This window comes from Lepisma saccharinum, chromosome 28, assembly GCF_977018435.1.
Source record: "Lepisma saccharinum chromosome 28, izLepSacc3.1, whole genome shotgun sequence".
In the NCBI taxonomy this organism is placed as follows: domain Eukaryota; kingdom Metazoa; phylum Arthropoda; class Insecta; order Zygentoma; family Lepismatidae; genus Lepisma; species Lepisma saccharinum.
In genome coordinates, this window is record NC_139256.1 from 34016880 (window position 1) to 34036252 (window position 19373).

Below are 19373 nucleotides of genomic sequence, written 5' to 3' on the forward strand. Positions count from 1 at the left end.
CTCCCCAGAGGGAACTGAGGGTCTCTAAAAGGGGGCAGGGGCCCCTAACGGGGTTTAGGGTGGGGGTGGGATGGGAGAGCGATTGGCTCACCAAAACATCTAAGGCTGAGGAACCAACCTATAAGAGAGTGGAACTCCAGTTCGCGTGACATGGCAAAAGGGAAAACAATTTATATGCAAAAGATTAAAGGCAGGAATCTGCGTCTAATCATGCAACCATGAAGGCTCCCAGATGAAGGAACGCAGCAAGTGACAGTAAGTTTTGATACTTTATGTAGTAGACTATAAAATATACGTAACAAAAAGAAATAGTGCAGTTCGAATGTAATGACAAAAGTAGTCTTATTGATATTAGTGTTGTTGAGTATTCCACACAGACACTTTTCAGTTATTCAGTAACAATAGTATTTAGTTTAACAATATTTTATGTAGTTGCTGCAGTTGAATCACCGAAACGAAAATTCCGTTTTGCAGTATTGTACTTGTACCAAATCCAAACTTAATTGTTACATTCCAGTTTCCATGTCTGAAGACTAGCCAAGTAGTATATGGTATTGTATAAGGGGCACTAGAAACTTACGTGATAAGTGTATTTATATCTGACATTGGCACTGTAGTTTGCGCTTGCTGCTTTTAACCGTTTTTGTCTTTCAATTGAAAATATTAAAAATAGCTTCAACCTTAGATATTTAAAGTCTTGTTATTCTTGTACGATAAGGTGTAACATACAAAGACATATCTATCAGGTGCTTCGGTTTCGTCGATTGGGACTTATGGCGTATTTTTCAAATGTACGACGGGAGCTTGAAAAGTTTTTAGCCTAACGCAGAAAATGTGTAGCTAAGAACGAAATTATAGTTATGATAGCAGCACCCTTGATTAGTATGTTCCATGCTCATGTTTCTAAAGTTTAAGGTTTTTCTTTTTATTGCAGAGTTTTGAATTGAAGAAGGTGCAGCGATTTGTTGAAAATGGAAGAAGTGGATTATCGTGCGGTGATCAAATACCTTCATCTGAAAGGAACGTCACCATCAGTAATTCATCAAGATATCCACAATGGCTTACATGACAATGCCCCTTGATATGACACAGTCAAACGCTGGGTACAACCGTTCAAGAGTGGCAAGGAGGTTCGGGAGATCAGCAACTGTCATCACCAAAGAGACAATGACCTTGTTTTGGAGATCATCATGCAAGATCGCCGTTTGTCAGCACGTCAAGTAGCAGACAGATTGGGGATCTCATAGGAGAAAGCAGACTACATGTTGAAGAAAGAGCTTGTCTTCTCAAAAGTTTCTGCTCCTCGATGGGTCCCACATCTTCCGACTCCTGAGCGGAAACGCACCCGTCAGAAGATTTCAAGAGAAAATTTGGGACTGTTTGAAGCAGATGTGGACAATTTTCTTGCTCGATTCATTAAAATGGATGCGTGCTGGTTCCACCACTATCAGTCAGAAAGAGAAGATGAATCGAAGCAATGGAAGCATGCATCATGTTCTCACCGAAGAAGGTCAAGTTCACCCCGTCAACCAGGAAGGTGCTTTTTGGGATTCGCTAGGTTTTCCATTATGAGCTGAATGGTCACACCATCACGGGAGAGTATGTTCTGACCTATTGGAACGTCTCAGAGTGCAGATCCTGGAAGAGGTCAGGCATGCTGACCAGAGGAGTCCTCTCCCACCAGGACAATGCTCCGCAATCACCCCAACGATTGCCATGGGAACAACCCATGACTGCGGGTTCCAGTTTTGTTCGCCAACGACGAAGCCGCCATTGAAGCCGTGGAGGAGTTCTTATGGTCCAAACGGAAAAGTTCTTTAGAAGATAAAGACGCTCCAACACAGTCTGTAGCCTTTGAGAGGGATGATGTTGAAAAATAAAAGCATTGTCAAATCTGTATCTTCCTTGGTTTTCTTGAGGGTCAAAATTTTTCACTTACCTCTCGTAAAAACATTCCCTCCCTTCAAGAACCGTAGACAAAATCCTTTTATAAAGTGTAATATGGTATTTCCATGTCGTGTACACACACGCTCTAGCAGGATAATTGAAGACATGTGGTCTTCTGTGAGAGGGACGGCCAGATGAGTTTAAACGAAAAATGGATTGCTGCAGAACTGCAGATGGTTTTATTTTTGTTATTTAGCGTCGCTTTTCTCCACTTTTTGCTATTCGCGACGATTGGTATGATGATGGAATTTATAGAGGAACGCTCACAAAGAACATCCACGCTCAGGTCGGGATTCGTTCCCGGGACCCCTGGCGTCGTAGCCATGCTGTGATATCCACTTAGCCAAGAAGTCGGCCCAGCTGACAGAATAGTAATTTTCTGTCAAGCTTGTGTTAAGTAACTTTACAAATAAATATTTTATCCCACATGTAATGTACATAATGGCCTTGTTCAAAACTCTCATTTGCTGACGTGATTTTCGACTCCTGTTTAAAATGTCTTCCTACCTCTCGCGTTATTCGGAAACAAGGATAAATGTTTAACAATGCACACTGGGACGAACATTCATCTTGCTTTACCTCACCTCTGAATAGAAGTTCTGTGAAAAACTTAGTGTTTTGGGTACAGAGAAACACACTAAGTCAAACGATGCTATTTATTCTAAAATAAATTTATTGCCATACACAGACAAACAGCTTACATATTCGTTCAAAATAATGCAAAAACTTCAATAAAATTAACTAGGTTGTGTTATCTATGTCTCCCTACAATAATTATTTCATTCAAACTATTGTCAATTGCATGTGAATCGTTTGTGCGCAATCAGCACAATGAGTAACACAAGTTCATTTCTTCAGATAGATTTTAATTGTTTCATCATTTAATTTATTATTATTATTATTTTGATAAAAGAGGTGTAAATGCTTTTTCATCACTTTTGAATTGGGCAAGGAACTGGGTCATTTGTTCAAGTTGACGCAATCGTTAGCACAAGCTCTTTATGTGAGGATTACTTCAACTGACGATTCCTCGCAAGTGTGAATTTCGATCAAACTAGTGTTAATAGTTTACGAATCGTTAGTGCAGTATAACCAGTGACGTGCCCAGGCCACGAAAGGTAGGGTTTCATATACTTTTTCAGTAGTCAGTCCTCGTTTTACCGCCTTTTTACTGCCTTTTATGATCTTTTTTTAAGGAATACTAGGTCAAAGGGGTGAGGGTTATGACCACCATCAATTCCCCTTTTGGGCACGCCCTGAGTATAATTGTGCATTGGAAGAACAAAATTGAAATAAGTTCACATTCAATGCCTATTTTAATTTTATTTTTATATTCGGGTGCTTTCTCTTATTTTATAGTGCCTTTTTAAGTACCTATATTCATCATTTTTGGTGCCTTTTAGCCTGCCTATTTGACAGGTTTTTTGGTGCCTATAAATCCGCACCCTACGTGTGAATGAAGTAGTAACCTCTTCATTTTCAATTTCAGATGCACTGAGATCAGTTGAATTTCTTATTATGTGTGTTGTGTAATTGTGTGGAAAGATTTTGTGAGTATGTTTTTCTTTAGTGTTTGCTTCTTTCTTATTCCTTTTGATGAGGAGAAATATGTAAAGATCGGATTAATCTCTATTGGCTTTTGTGTTATGTTCATTAATAGCTATCTGCTACGTAAAAGGGATAATTAATATGTTTTTATTTGTGTTTATGTGTGATTGCCATGTGTGTGTGTGTGTGTGTACATGTACTTACTTGATTATGATTTACTGGACATTAGATTCCTCTATGTTTAGCTTCCCGGGGGAGCTGTCGTTCAAAAAGAGCAGCCGTTGCAGAGGAAAATTCCAGGTCTGCGGGGAGAACTTTCTTCCCTACTACAAAAGCGCCGGTGGAGTAACCGACGAAGACCTAAAACTCACCCTATTACCACAACTAGTCAATTCACAATGTCAAAGATTCTGAGCTGTGATCTCCAATCATGTGAATCCGGCAGTACGAAACAGCCTCTTGACCAGTTAGAAGACTCACATACGCCATGCATAGGCCATAAAATTCTATCTCCCCCCTTCCTCCCGCAATATACAATCTACAGTCCCCAGTCCGAAACTACATCTCAGCTCCTTTAGCAAATGGGCAAGCTAAAACCACTCAAAAGCTAAAGCCCAAATTAGGAGTCAGGGGCTTGGCCCGATACTCTAAACATTGCAACGTCACAACTTCGGCCTTCGAACATTTTCATCCAGATTGACAACGACGAGGAATATTCTTATACCAACACCAATGAACAGCTATGACAATTCTGTTTAGAAAAATATATTTATAAATTAAATGGTTCGTGTTAGCAATTATTAAAATAAAAAACTTGTCTAAACGTGAGTTAACAAAAAAGGATACATTTACGAGTCACGACTGCAGATTGAAAAAAGTTGGGACAGGGATTAAAAAGAATGGACTGTCCCGACTAAACAGGGACGCGTGGTAGTCTATCACCCGTGGTAGTAATACTAAAATTACTCAATATTCCAGACTGCAGACTTCTGGGGCTTGTCTCTCTCCACAACAAACCCAATTAAGTTATGCAAGGGCGAAATCGAAATTCTTGCAAAATCTGAAAAATTATCAATATTTTCTTCGTAGGTTTTCTATAAGATTACATTCAAATATTTCATAGTTCGAGTGGGGTGGTATGGCCCCCATGGTCCCTCCCCTAGGTGCCAGCCTGAAAGCAGCATGCGTTAATAACCTCTACGTCGTGAAAGTTTATGCACTGACGCATTGTATCTGTCGTTTATATGTTTCAGTACTCGAAACGAGACGGGGCGAAATCGAGATTTGCCCTTCAAGACAGAGGGCACCTAGAACGAGAGTCATTGAAAACTCAAGATGAGTCCGAGACACCGCCAAGTCTCGTCTCGTCTTGTCTCTATACGATCCCTAAGCCTGAAGAACGTATTTTTTTCATTCATTTTTCCATGAATTTTCTATAACTTTTCGCTAATTGGAAGCCGAGGATGAATGAAGAATAAGTAAAAGATTGATGAAGGAACAGAAAGGCCGTACATAATTCGAGCCGGGAACCGCCGACCACCGGTCGACTTCCGTGGCGGAGTGGTTACCACAGCGAGCTACGAAGGCAGGGGTCCCGGGTTCGATTCCAGGCCTGGGCATGGGTGTTCTTTGTGAGTGTGAGTTTCTTTTCATGGATTCATCATATCATCTCTCATCGTCGCGAAATAATTAAAACCACTCAAAATCGAACCTGGGCTTTCATTGGTGAGCCTGAAAGTTGACTACTCAACATTCTCAGCCACGGAGAAGGTATCTTAGCATATCTCCCTTTGTTCCATGGATACCCTCGGAAGAAAAAAAACTAGTATGTTTCCATAACATAACGTTGTAGAAAAATATCTCTTATATTTGTTTCTACAGATAGTAAGTGGACGACATTGACGTCATAATTTCATGCGTGCTTATGTATAATTGATCGGTTGTCGGCTTCTGTTCCCATGGTATAAAGTAAACATCTCGGTAACCATAGGCTTATGGATTTTCCCTATAGTGCAGACATCTGCATTGCGGATTTCCACGGAGCAGTTGTTATCTCAGTCGCGATTCGCTCTTGAAGATTGAATATGCCGACAACTGTTTACGTCAGATGGCCGTTAAATTTCTGTAAATGAATTATGGGGAATGTTAGTGGTGGGGTAATTGATCTACGTTTAATATTTTTCTCTAACGAAGCAAGATTCCATTTAAAGGGAACAATGGAACCTTACTTCCGTTGTTCAAATCATTTTGAATAAGGATATCTAGCCTTTTCATCTAAATTGAATTTTATTTGAAAAAGAAACTATTATTTTATCACATTTTGAAAAAAAAATTGTGACTTTCTCTCCTTTCCCAGCAACAATGGGACCCTTCGTCCATTGTTGAACTCGTTATGAAAAGGGATATCTAGCCTTTTCCAAATTTAATTTTCTTTTAAAAAAACTCACTATCCTACAGTACTTTTATCACATTTTGATCACAAGAAGTGTCTTCCTTCATCTGTCCTTTTTCATCAACAATGAGAGAGAGCTTTTGTTCCATTGTTGTACTTTCTAAGTTTCAGGTATGCAGCCTTGTTTAAATGTAACTTTCTTTAACAATCTCGCATTTCTGCAATGTTGCTCTCATATTTTCATCGCATGTTGTGCCATTTCCTGGCACCGATTAAGTGTGCATGGCTACATGGGCGTAAGTGTTTGGCGCTTATCTCGTGACTCGAACCCGCGACATCTCAATCTCTAAACTAACGTGGCTTCTTCTCCCGTTCCTCTTTTGTCACCCTGACTTATCGGTTTATAACGGTCAAGTATTGAGTAACAGGTAATTAATCTAATTGCCCGTTATTAAGAATTAATTGCAATTGGTAATATTAAAATCCGTCGCGAATACAGGTGTCTAGCGAACTGCCTTAGCCAACACTAGCTTGCTCAACCACCGTTTTTCGCCCGGGATTCGGATTTACATGCATTCTTATAGGAGGAAAAGAGCAACTTCTAAACCAATGGACCGAATTGGATGAGATTTTAACCAGCGGAAGACCACATCATGAAAGTACTGATTCCAGAATTTCAGCCTAATCGGAACAGAACTACGGGAGTTATGAATTATCAAAGATCTATCGCTGAATTCAATGGGAGACGCTACCCTACTGAGTTGGCCTTACGGAACGTGTCGAATACAATAGAGGAGGATTTAACCTAATCTCTACACGAGGGGCTGCTACCAGAGGTTAAGGACCGGAGAGAGCATTGACCAGGATAGGAGGACAACGGTCAAAGCACCAGAAACAATAAATCAGCACCTGAACATAGAGGGTAGAGCGTCACCACGTTCAAATCTGGAATAAAAGGGATGATTTGGAATAGCGAGACACAGTTTTGCCTAGAATCGCCACCGGAGTGTGAGCTACGCGCGACCCAGCTCAAAGTCGCGATCAGACCCGTGGTCTGGATTTGTTTTTCCTCGAGTGAGTGTTTTAGAGCCAGGGAGTAGAGCAGAATAGAACCAGGGGGTCGTTTTCCCCCTCACCGTCAACGCATCCGTGCACATACGTGTGGTATGTGAGAATAACGCCAGACACGTCCACCTGTGTCAATCGTCCGAAACAACGTCCTAAGTTAGCAGAAGTTAATAACATTTAATATCCACGTGTGTTGTGTGTCCATGGGAACCGCGTGAAGTGAACGAGTGAAGCCAGGATCCGATGATGACAGATGGAGCTGCCGACTGATCCACTTTCGCCAACCAGGATGACCGCGAAGTGCAACAATGGACTGCAGACGTCTTCCAAAACTGTAGGACCACTTTCACCCTACCCAGGTCAGAGGGAATGCAGCGAAGATAAGATCCAACCATGTGCGTGTGTGAGAGAGATGACGCCAATCTACCGCGAATCTGCGTAAATCAAATCATTGCATAACTTAAATCAGTGCTATGGCATCCCTAGACATCGGTATTCCGGCGGAGTAATCAATGTGTTAGATCAGAGTTTATGTTAACAGCAAACAATAGCTCATTGAATTATATTTATACCTTCAGAAAAGATAAAAGGGGTCCGCACGAGGAACAATTATTCACTTTATACTTAAAATCCTAAACGGTAAATTGCAAAAGGCAATGTAGCCAAGAAATAGCAAGAGTATGGTCAAAGTAATAATTAATCTAACCTTTGTAATTGTCATATTGTCGCAATATGCCATGGAATGTGTGTATGAATGAGAGATCGAGTGAAAGAGGGCAAGATGTACTGTGTATTTATCTGTGCTTTAATATATGTGTATATTCAGAACCACCGTTGTATTATGTCACGTCATTTCAGGTGCATGGAATCAAATCCTCCTAGGTTTATTCTTGGTAACTCCGACTGTAGGCACTTATCCTGACCGTATTATAATTAATATAATGATTAACCCGCGTGACAGGTGTCACGTGGAGCGATTCTGCGTTGTTGCGTTGCTAAGTTCAGTTCAGTTGATTAGTTATTTAAAAAAAGCCAAAAACGTGTGGATGCACGAGGACAACATTTCCAACATCTTCTGTGACAAGATACGTGCTTATTTTGATTGTATTTGTAACTAATTCTGAGAACTTTAAGACATTTCGAAAGTTTTCCATAGCGGAGATATCACACGCGGTTTGACGGGAGTAGCCATCTGGGCGAAGCGGGCAGCCGCCAGTTGCCCAAAGGGCAGAAATAAAGTCTGCGATTAAGAAACGTTTTCATTATTATAGACTGAAAGAATTCTCGCAAAACGGTCATCACTATTACCAATCTAAGGGAGGTTAAATACGGGCTTACAAGCAGGATGAGGATTGAGAGGCACCAAAAACTCGCAAAATAAGCAGGCAAATAAGAACAAAATACAAAATAGGTACTAATCGTTCTGCACATCGCCCTACGACGCCAGGGGTCCCAGGTTCGATTCCTGGCCTGGGCATGGATGTTTGTGAGTGTTCATTCATCAATTTCATCATATCACTCATGTCCATCTTCGCAAATTAGCAAAAAGTGGCAGAAAACGCGAAGTAAAATAAATGAAATCAAATCAAACTAAACGTGCTGAACATTTTTCATTATTTTCAGGGATTAGACACTGAAAAAGCTGTTATCTTCGAAAGAAGCACTTGTGACTAAAACAGTCACAAGAGAACACTATAACTGTGAAACATGAATACAAATCACTCAGGCACATAGTGGTTCTGGTAATTTACAATGCATTACAGAGAACAATGACGCGATCAAGAAATTTTTTGGATCCAATTTTTTGCAGGCTGCAATCAATATTGATTTAATAAGGCGCAAATAATTTCATGGGATGCAAATGCATTCTCTCCTTTACAACTTTTGTGCCTCCCCGATGGTGTAGTGGTAACATCGTCGCCTTGTGATCAAGGGGTTCCATACCTGGTGGAAGCCAATGTGGTTCGGATCCAACTTTAAACTGTAAGTCCAGTCCGGATTAGCCTTACTGTGCATAAAGTTGACTTAAAACACCAACTCAATCAATCAATGAATACCACATAAAAAAAATGGCGGCAATAAGGGGGGCGAGATGGACGGAAATCAATTCTAGGGGGCAATGGGAGGGGCAAACATTGAAATAAAAGAAAGCAAGACTATAGCAGAATCTAAGAGTAGCAGGACAAAAGGATACTCAAGATTGTATTACTTTGCACGTCTTCCTTACATTACTTCTTCCAGACGGCCAAGAGCACCTGCAGGGGGCATAGAGGTTCAATTGCCCCCTCCATCTCAAATTTTATATAGAAATAAAAATACATTTCGTAAAAATTTCTGTAACTGAAAAAAAAAGTATAAAAGAGAATACCATAGTGCTTCATGAATTTTTTTACACCATATTGAATCAATATTCTTTTCAGTTTGCAAGAATTTGATCTAGAAATTTTCTTGTTCGCTTCTCTCGCAATTTGTTCTCTGTAATGCATTGTAAATCACGAGGGAGAGAAGTACTCCTGCTAGACGGTCTTCTTTTAAATGCGTGAACAATTGTATGGAAGAAAAGAAGCGCTCACATTTCAGACACAATTTATATCATTTTTGCTGTTGGTTTGTTATGGGGCGGAAGAATTGATTATGTAATGTATTTAATAAATAATATGCTCACCCCCATATATATATATCCATCAATGCAATAAAACTATAACTGAGATATAAGTTTAGTCTTTCCCGACTAAACTTTCATCAAGCTTTTTGCCCCCCCCCCCCCCTTAATCAGAGTGTCTGCGCACGCCTATGAGGTTGAATAAATAAACGTTAAGAAAAGCGAAAAAAGCTCAAGAAAAATCGTGAGAAACTCAACAATTTCGGATGTGTTATTTTGAGTAGAAAGCCTGTTGTTGAGCTATAAACTACCCAAGTTGAAACTTCTGGAACCATTTTAAATTACGGTAATTGCTGAACATTTGTTTGCTATTACAGGTCATAATGCAAATGTTGAGAGACTACTTACATAACTATCAGTACAAAGGACTCTTTTAAATATATATTCTGAAAAATCTCTGGTACTGGTCCATATAATTTCAAAAAGTTTGACTGTCCATACATATTTATATTTAGACTAAATCTGAAATTTTGACAAAAATCTGAGAAGTACCAGTTAAAACATGTAACAAGAGGTGCTTTGTTTAGTATGATTACAATTTTGGAAATTTTGCGTTTAAAAATTCATTAAGAATTCATTTTTTAAAACTGAAAAGTGTCATTTTAAAATTATGTAGTGTTTATTGCGAATGTTTTGTGTCCTACATTTTGACTTAAAGTCCTACATTTTGGAACAGCGATCTGGTAAACCTACTCTCAGGTTCAGTAGTCGCTGGAGGCACATAGTGGTTCGGATTCCACTTTAAACTGTACGACCAGCTCCGTTTAACTTTTTGTGCATAAAGTTGACTAAAAACCCAAATCAAAACCAAACCGAAAAGGCCGAAATGCAAGGAATGACGACGGTTCATTCAATTTTCTCCTCGAAATTACTACTCTCCGCTTGCGGTGTAAGGGTTCCCAAGTATGAACCTCTCTTCCTTGGGTTGCATTTTGCAGACTATCGAGGCTCTGGCGTCTGGACTCACAGCCAGTATAATCCTGTGAGCATGGTGACTGTGTCGTGTTCTGTTGTAATTGTCTATTCATACGTTTCAACATTTCACCATCCAACCTCATCTTCACGATTAACCAAAAGTGGCTGAAAAGAGAAGTAAAATAAAAGCTAGCAACCAACCAATCAAAAGCAACTCTCCACTTACGCCATATTTCACAATATCATCAAACACACATCTTTATTTTGCTAAGATTCAAATTCAATTCAAATTCAAATTTTCTTTATTAAAGGGCGAGGTTCAGCCTGTGGCTGTTCTCCCACCTAACCCCGTTTGACATTTACCTAGTGTACATAAACAAAATCATAAAAAAGAGAAGAAAATACAATAAAAAATGGTTACAAGGAAAGAACAAAGATGAGATTTAAAAAAAAAAAATCAAGACAACACGTAAAAAAAAGAGAGAAAAAAAAACACATTCACGCACACACACACACATTAAAACACACATACTAAACATTTCTGAGCAGGACATTCACGCACGGATGTTGAGATTGATGTACATGATTATGGTAGTTTTGTGAGATACGATAGAACAACGCATACCTAAATATTACAATATAGTTGTAGATTTGTCAAGGATTGGATTGGATTGGCGAGGCTCGTATGTAATCTAAACTGTATTGTGTAGTGTTACTCGTGGGAGCTTGAACAGAGATATTGCTCATCTAACAGAAAATTCTTTAGGTTATTCTTAAATTTGTTAGGACTGGGGAGGGAGGTAATGGAGGGCGGAAGTTCATTCCATGTTTTTGCCGCTGAAAGTGTAAAAGACGATTTGAAAATTTCCAGTGAGTGTTTGAAGAGTTCAAGTTTTGCTATTCCTCTTGTTTTGTAGTTGTGTATTTCCCTTCTGGTTTTTAGTTTCTCGAATAAATTTTCGGGAATTTTTTTATGCAAAAGATTCTGTATAAAGCAACAGAAATGAAGTCTGTTCATGTTTAGCATTTTGTTCTCGTTCAGGGTTGGAAGAATATGATCGAATTTTTTAATGTTATATACGAAGCGTAAACACGAATTTTGAACTTTTTGAATTTTGACTTTATTTCGAACAGACAAGTTTGCACCGTATACTATATCACAGTAGTCTAGAAGAGGGAGAATCAGTGTTTGCACAAGTTTCATTTTAATATTTGTATTTAAGTATTCATTAAATTTATAGAGGGATCTTAGTGCTGCGTAGGCTTTCTTAGTTTGCTCTTGAACATGAAGATCCCGGTTCAAGTGTTCGTCTAACATAACTCCTAAATTCTTTATACTTTTTGAATGTGGAATTTCGGATGTCTCTATTTTGACGCGTGGATTATTCGGGTTTATCATTGCGAGGCTATTCTTGGAACCCATGACGGTGAAAACAGACTTTTGAGGATTTATTTTCAGACCATTTGCATTACACCAGGTATTGATGGCTGCCAAATCTTTGTTAAGTAATGCTATTGCATAATCTGGTGATTTTGGTGGAAATGGGATTTGAATTTGGGTGTCATCTGCATAAAAGTGTACGGTACTATGCTCTATGTTGGTTTCTAAATCTGCTGTGAAGATTGTATATAGGAGAGGAGCTAGAATTGATCCTTGCGGAACGCCAGTTTCTAGTGGAAGCGTGTTCGAGAGAGAGGGCGTGGCAGTTTTTAGGAACACGTTCTGTTGCCTGTTTGTCAAGTACGATCTGAACCATTTGAGTGCGGGGTGTGAAAAATTATAATATTTCAACTTGCTTAAGAGTAGGTCGTGATGAACCTTGTCAAAAGCCTTTGTCAGATCCAGTGAAACCAGAGCAACTGTCATACCCTTGTCCATCGAGCGAAATATATCATCCGTGACTTTTAGCAACGCCGTCGCCGTGCTGTGAGCAGGGCGGAAGCCCGATTGGCATTTCGGAAGGAGATTGAGGCTGTTCACATGATTTCTGACTTGATTGTAAACAATTTTTTCGGTGATCTTGGAAAGGGTGGGTAGTAGACTTATAGGACGAAGATCGTTTAAGGACGATGTTACTTTTTTCTTAGGTAGAGGGATCACGCGCGCTGTTTTCCAGCTGATTGGATATTGTCCAGTCCGAAAGGAGAAATTTATTATATGTGTCAGGTGACTTAAGATAAACGGAAGTGATAGTTTGAGCATTTTTATTGTTATTCCATCATTGCCAGAGGCATTGGATCGTATATTATTTACTGCTTTAATTGTGTCATATTCACTGATTTCTTTAAGATGAAATTGTTGTGCACTTTCATGAAATATTTTGGAGTTAAAAAAATTACTGGTTTTATTTAAGGCTGATTTCGAGCAGTCGGCCTCACGACAAATGTTTGAAAAATGTTCGTTTATTTTATCTACGTCTCGTATATCAGAGGGTATTTCATTATTAGTAGTTTTACTATACACTCCCCACGCCTTGAGTTTGCTCCACAGGTCTTTGTTGTTTTCATTAGATCGTAGGTGATAGTTAAAGAATGCTTTTTTCTCTTGTCGCTGCACCGTAGTTGTAAAGTTTCTTAGTTCCTTGTAATGTTCCCAGTTGTTGTTTGTCTTTTCGCGTTTATATTTTAATAAAGCTCTGTCGCGGAGTTTCATGAGTAATTTCGTGTTTTCGGATATCCACGGAACACTTTTATGCTTAACCGGTTTAGTGTGGAGAGGTGCATGTTTGTCAAAAAGGTGGATAATATTGGTAGATGTATACTGTACCTTATCTTCGATGTTGTCGTAGCTGTTAATTTGTGCCCAATCAATTTTTGCAGCATCATCATCAAATTTCTCCTTATCGAAATTTGAGAAATTACGGTATGTGACATAATGTTTTTCTCTTTTCGGTTTTTCAATGGCAAGGGTGACACTTACCATGCAGTGATCTGAGTTTCCGATAGGTACGGTTACATTTGATGAACATACAATGGCAGGGTCATCTGTTATTACGACATCCAGGAGTGATTCGCTATTTTCCGTTATTCTAGTTGGTTTATTGATAATTTGCGTAAGGCCGACAGAATTAAGAATTGATCGAAAGTATTTTGTCTCTGGTTTGTGTGGCGAAAGAAAGTCTACGTTTGTATCTCCTAAAATAATCAATTTCTCAACACGAGGGAAAACTTCAGAGATTGCGGTTTCTAAACGTGATAATTTTGTGTAGGATATATTGGGTGCTTTGTATATCCCGATTATTCCTAGGGTTGTGTTTCGAATCTTTATCGCTACGTTTATAATTTCAACTTCATCGTTATTTTCATAATTGGTGGATGTTGAAAGGACCTTGACATTTAAGTCTTCGCGATGATATAAGATAATACCACCTCCACCCTTCGTACTCCTGTCTTTTTTGATGGCCGTGTAACCAGGGATAGCGAAAGAGGCCGTGGGCGCTTCTTCACAGGACCAGCTCTCGGTGATTAGGAGGAAGTCGGGAGGGCACTCGCGTGTGATTGTTATTAGTTCCTCTAATTTTGTCCGCGACAGAGACCTGACGTTAGCCTGTGCGAGGGTGAGGAGGGGTGGTTGGTCTTTCCCTGAAAGGCGATGACCAGGGGGGAGGGAACCGTTTCTTGCGGTTGCGTCACGTGATGTCGTTGACATGGAAGGCATTTTTGCAGAGAGGAACGGACAGGGGTACCATTTGTTGAGATTGGGACCAGGATGGGTAACTGTTTTTATCAAGGCAGTCGGGTGTTTTTCTTTTTAAAAACGACATAAAAACATTGAATACTATTTGGTGTTTTAAAAATAGATCACGCTGGAGGGATGAAAAGAAGAGAGTGTACGAGTACTTACATGCTGTCTCCTTGTAAAAACTAGCCTCGCCAAACCTCACACAGTTAGAAGTTAACATCTTCACATTTTTAAGCACTTTCTTACATGTAACTTCACTAAACACAAACACAAACACACACACACACACACAAAACACACAAAAGTACACAATAATAAAATACCAAATGAGATAATATGAATTTTTCCAGTAACTGGGGAGTGATAAATTGTGAGTTAATTTCTGGATGGAGTTCATGAGGTACACACACACGCACAAGTGTTCACACGTTCGTTTCTTGTTTTTCAGTTACACGCATCATCATTCCCGCCTACATTTGAGAGCGTTTAGGTCCCTTTCGGTTTCAATGAATTTCTTTCCTTCCTCGGTCACCACGACGACTTTCCCATCAATTGTGTAGCAATTGAAGTTCCCGTGTCTTGCCTTGGCTTCCTGGAGCAGTTTCTGGCGTTTCGGTGTAAGCGATTCTGTGATCAGATATTGGCTTCCCTTGAGATTCCTCTTGGATCGCCACACAGCGTCCCGGTGCTTGTAGGACACGAACTTGATGATTAGAGGCCTGTGCCCCTGCCTGACGACGTCCGCCGCCGTTCTCTTCGTTCGAGGAGCTCCAAGACGGTGGCAGCGACTCACGAAATCTTCCGGGACGTTGACGTCAAGTTTGCTGGAAAATATTTTGAGGGCGACCTCGGTTGGATTTTCCTGCGGGGTTTCCGGGACTCCGTGGAGTAACAGGCAATTTCTCCGGCTGTATTGATGGAGTTTATCCAGGGCGTCTTCTTGGTCAGTGATTTGACGTTTGACACTTTCCATATCTTCACGAAAGACTGCTAGCTCCCCTTTCATGATTTGTATATCTTGAAGTACATCCTGGAGAGCAGATGGGTTATTGATAGAGACTGCCTCTGTGTTGGGTTGCCTGGTGGATCCTAGGGCCGCTTCTACCTTTTCTTCGATTTTCTGGAGCTTGGCTTCGAGGGTGCCGAAACGTTGGTTCAGCTGCTTGTTGGACATTGCTGACTGGTGGGTTGGTAGCACTGTCGGAGGGTCTACTTAGAGCGTGTCTGTTACGTATTGTTTGATTCAGATTTGACCCTGTCGTTGATGTTGGTGTCCTGATAGTCTTGCAGGCAATGTATCTAATGTATGCGAGTGTAGGAGAATCCTTTATCCACGTGGTAGTGCTTTGTGTTAGCGTAAACGGGCGATGTAGCAGGAGTCGGTTTCAGACGTGTCTGGTGCTATCCGCCATGTCAAATATTTCTAGATTGCTAGCTATCCCCCCCCACCCCCCAACCGAGATAGAATTGATACGTGACACATCCCTATTTAATTGCATCGATACCCTTCGGAAAGAAGGACTAGAATGTTTCCCTAACACAATGTTGTAACATTATCTCCCGCATTTGTCACTACGGGCAGCAATTGACGTCATGGTTCAATGCATGTGTACGTAAAATCGATCCGTTGTCAGTTTCTGTTTCTATGGTAATAAGGAAAACAGTCTCGATAAATAAAGGCGTATGGATTTTTCTGCTGCATTTCTGATTTTAATGGAGCAGTTATCGCTTGAGTTGCGAATCGCTCTTGGAAACTGAATATGCCGACAACTGTTTACGTCACATGCTCGTTCTGCGAGAAGGAGATAAATTCGGCAGAGATGGACAGTCACCGCCTCAACTGCAGGAAAGGAAAAGTTCAATGCCAGAGTGATTGTGATGATCAGCAACATAATAAAATTGTCTGCAAGGAACAAGAGGTTGCTTGTCAGCTGTTTTCCACGGAAGATGTAGAAAATCACAAACAACAGTGCTCTGTGAAAGTTACCGAGAGTGAATCCAAGTCAAGTTTTCCGGAGGAGACCACCTTTGCAGTCGAGAACAGTCCTCCATCAACAGCATGCCCGAAAAGTGACCAGACCGTTGACAAATCAGAAGCTCCTGTGGTGTCATGTGACAATTTTTCAAATGAAGTGAAAAAATCCGACGTGTTTGACAAGCGTGTGCAGCGTGAGGTCCAGTGCGTGTTTTGTGACGAGAAATTGCTCGAAACAGAACACTACGACTCGTGTGAGTTCATGCCTATCCGCTGTGTCAATGACTGTGGGAAGAAACTGCCAAGGAAATATCTCAGCGAACACATTGAGAATGAGTGTCTCAACACGGTGATCGAGTGTAAATATTGCAAGAAGGAAACCAAGAAACGACTGCTGGAATGTCACCACTCGGAATGTCTGAAATTCCAAATTCTTTGTCCTGAGAGTTGTGGTGTTGAAGTTATAAGAGAAGACGTGGAGGCACATTTGGATGAAGAATGTCAGAAGCGCTTTGTTGCGTGTGCTTTCAAGAAAATACAGTGTAGCTACGAAGGTTTTCCTGCAGGGATGAGGCAACACGTGAAGGAAGAGACGCAGCATCACTTGGAACTAGCGAGAAGTGCTATCGATAAGCTCTGTTGCAGAGTTGAAAGTCTTGAAGGGAAATTAGAGAGAGAAAGGACAATAAATGAAGAACTGCAGACAAGGATAAACTGTGGGAGTTTCTTATGGAAAGTGGAAGGCATAACTGAGGAGATAGAAAAAGCTGAGAACAGTACTGGTCACGTGATTTATAGTCCCCCATTTTACAGCAGTAAGCACGGGTACAAATTAAGAGCCTCGATAAGACCACGTGTTTGTTGGGGTGTCTGTAGTAGCAATTTAAGTATTTATATTGAAATAATGGCAGGAGAATATGATTCCATTTTGAAATGGCCCTTCACAAAAACTGTGAAATTTAGATTAGTTGACCAAGCAATGAAGGGCGAGGACATTGTTAGTTGTTTAAATTTCAAATATTATGGCCTTAATAAATCCAGGGAAGGTGAACTAAAAGTACAAGGGACGCCAATTATTCTCTCATCCGAAGAACTCAAGAGCAGAAATTTCATTGTAGACAATGCAATTTTCCTTCAATTTACTGTGGAAGAAAGTGCATAAAGCTGAAAACACCATACACGCACGCACACTCACGTGTATATATATATATATATATATATATATATATATATATATATATATATATATATAATTTCTGTGATTCACGCTACGACGCCAGAGGTCCCGGGTTCGAATCCTGGTCTGGGCATGGATATTTGTTAGTGTCCGTTCATCAATTTCATCATATCATCACTCATCTTCATCTTCGCAAATTAGCCAAAAGTGGCACAAAGGCGAAGTAAAAGAAAGCAAATCAATCAATCAATAAATAATTTCTGTGATGAGCAGTGTATTGCTACTGGTATAATTTCTCCATGGGGAAAGTATATTCTGTCTGATTTATGGTTTGTGTGCTTAATCATAATGAATTTTAACTATTATAATACCTGTGAACAGAATGAACAAGAGATAGAAAAGTGAGGAATCAATTGAGTGCTTATAATACTAAAAAATAGAAATTTGAAGTAGCGGAAATAGAAGAGAACGTAACAGATTTTTTTTTCTGTGTTGGTAGGATGACACACTCCTAACGTACTGTATGGTGGGGTGTCATACTGTATCACATTTATAAGATTTTCATTTTTAGTTTTGTTTGAATACTATATATAGTTACATTTATAAGCCATTGGAAATTTTTGTTGTCTGGTTTCTTATTACACAAATTATCGAAGAGAATATTAAAAATTATTGCTTGCTCATTGTTAAACCTATATCTACAAACTACATTACATAAGGATTCTGATTCAATGGAACAAATATAAGGAGAGTATATTGCATTCCTTCTCCTCTCATAGCCTAGTAAGGTTTTGAATTTAAACCTCGAAATAACAAAAAGAAACCTGAATGTTTTGTACATATGAAGTCTCAATTGCGTTTATTAAAATTTTGAAGAAAATCCCTTGCTTGTTTCCCCTTGCGATGGCCAACAAATATGGCGGCCGTGAGGTTTCTATTTAAGCTTAAATCTCTTGTAGCTAACTTTGTGGTAGAGGTATGAAGTTCCAGTGTACATAATTTGGTGGGTTATTGTCTATAGATGAATTAATTAGCAGTTTGACATACAATGTGTCAATTATAAAGGTGGTGTAAAAGCTACCTTTGCTTAAAAAGAAGGGGGGAATTCGAAAAAATATGGATGATTTAATTTTAACCATGATAGTCTTGGAAATATCAGCAAAATAGAAAAACAAACAGAAAATCCGTACCACTAGGATATTTTGAAGGGAAGCGATCGCGGGAATTTTGGAAGTTCCCATATTTTAATAAACATGTTGACTGATGCCGTGCAAGAAGTTTTCTGTCTCTTTTCCTGGTTTTATGAAATATTTGCACAAAATGACGTGGGTGAACAGGCAATTTTGTATCACTTGGAGGTAAGAACAAATCATAGAATGGTAATTTTTAATTATGTCCCTATTATGCAACTGTCTACTAGTCGAAACGATGGGAATGGATGATGATTAGATGAAATTGATCAAAGGACCGCATTGTTATCTAAAGTCAATTTCCTTGAGAGATTCTAGAGAAGAAACAAATGACAAGCGACATGATTTTGTACAGTTTCGTCCTGTGGCCATCTTACCGTAAATGCTGTAGATTGGTTTAGTTTCTGCAAGGGACCAAATTTAGCTATAAATTATTTTAGCAAGTAAATTCACCTCACTTAGTAGTACCACAATTAACTTATTTATACAGCATTCTGGTTCAATGTCTGTTGAACTGTATATTGGAACCAAAATGCTGTATATAGAAGTGAATTGCTCCACTACTATGTGATGCGAGTGTACTGTACACTATGTCAACCTTTTTCTCCGAGTACCCCTAAAGAAACTTTTCCACTCAAAGGTGTACCCCTCCCTTCCCCGAGTTATCCTTAATTCAGATTATACATAACTACTTACATCTAAAATAAATTATGCAAATCATTACCTATTGAATTATATAGTTTTACTATAAAAATGAGAATTATAAAATAAATAAAGGAAAATTACGGGTATAGCAAAAAAATATTATGAACTTCAA

The 19373-nt window shown here is 39.5% G+C and overlaps 1 protein-coding gene across 1 annotated transcript; it reads left to right on the forward strand.

Annotated features, from left to right (window-relative positions):
• Positions 1 to 15974: 15974 nt before the first annotated feature.
• Positions 15975 to 17351, forward strand: LOC145980887 (TNF receptor-associated factor 4-like). Its single transcript, XM_083113971.1, has one exon. The coding sequence runs from the start codon at positions 15975 to 15977 to the stop codon at positions 17349 to 17351; it is 1377 nt and encodes a 458-aa protein (XP_082970097.1).
• Positions 17352 to 19373: the final 2022 nt, after the last annotated feature.

Excerpts from the sequence above, each read along its gene's own strand:
- LOC145980887 (XM_083113971.1), top strand. The coding sequence starts at position 15,975 with ATGCCGACAACTGTTTACGTCACATGCTCGTTCTGCGAGAAGGAGATA.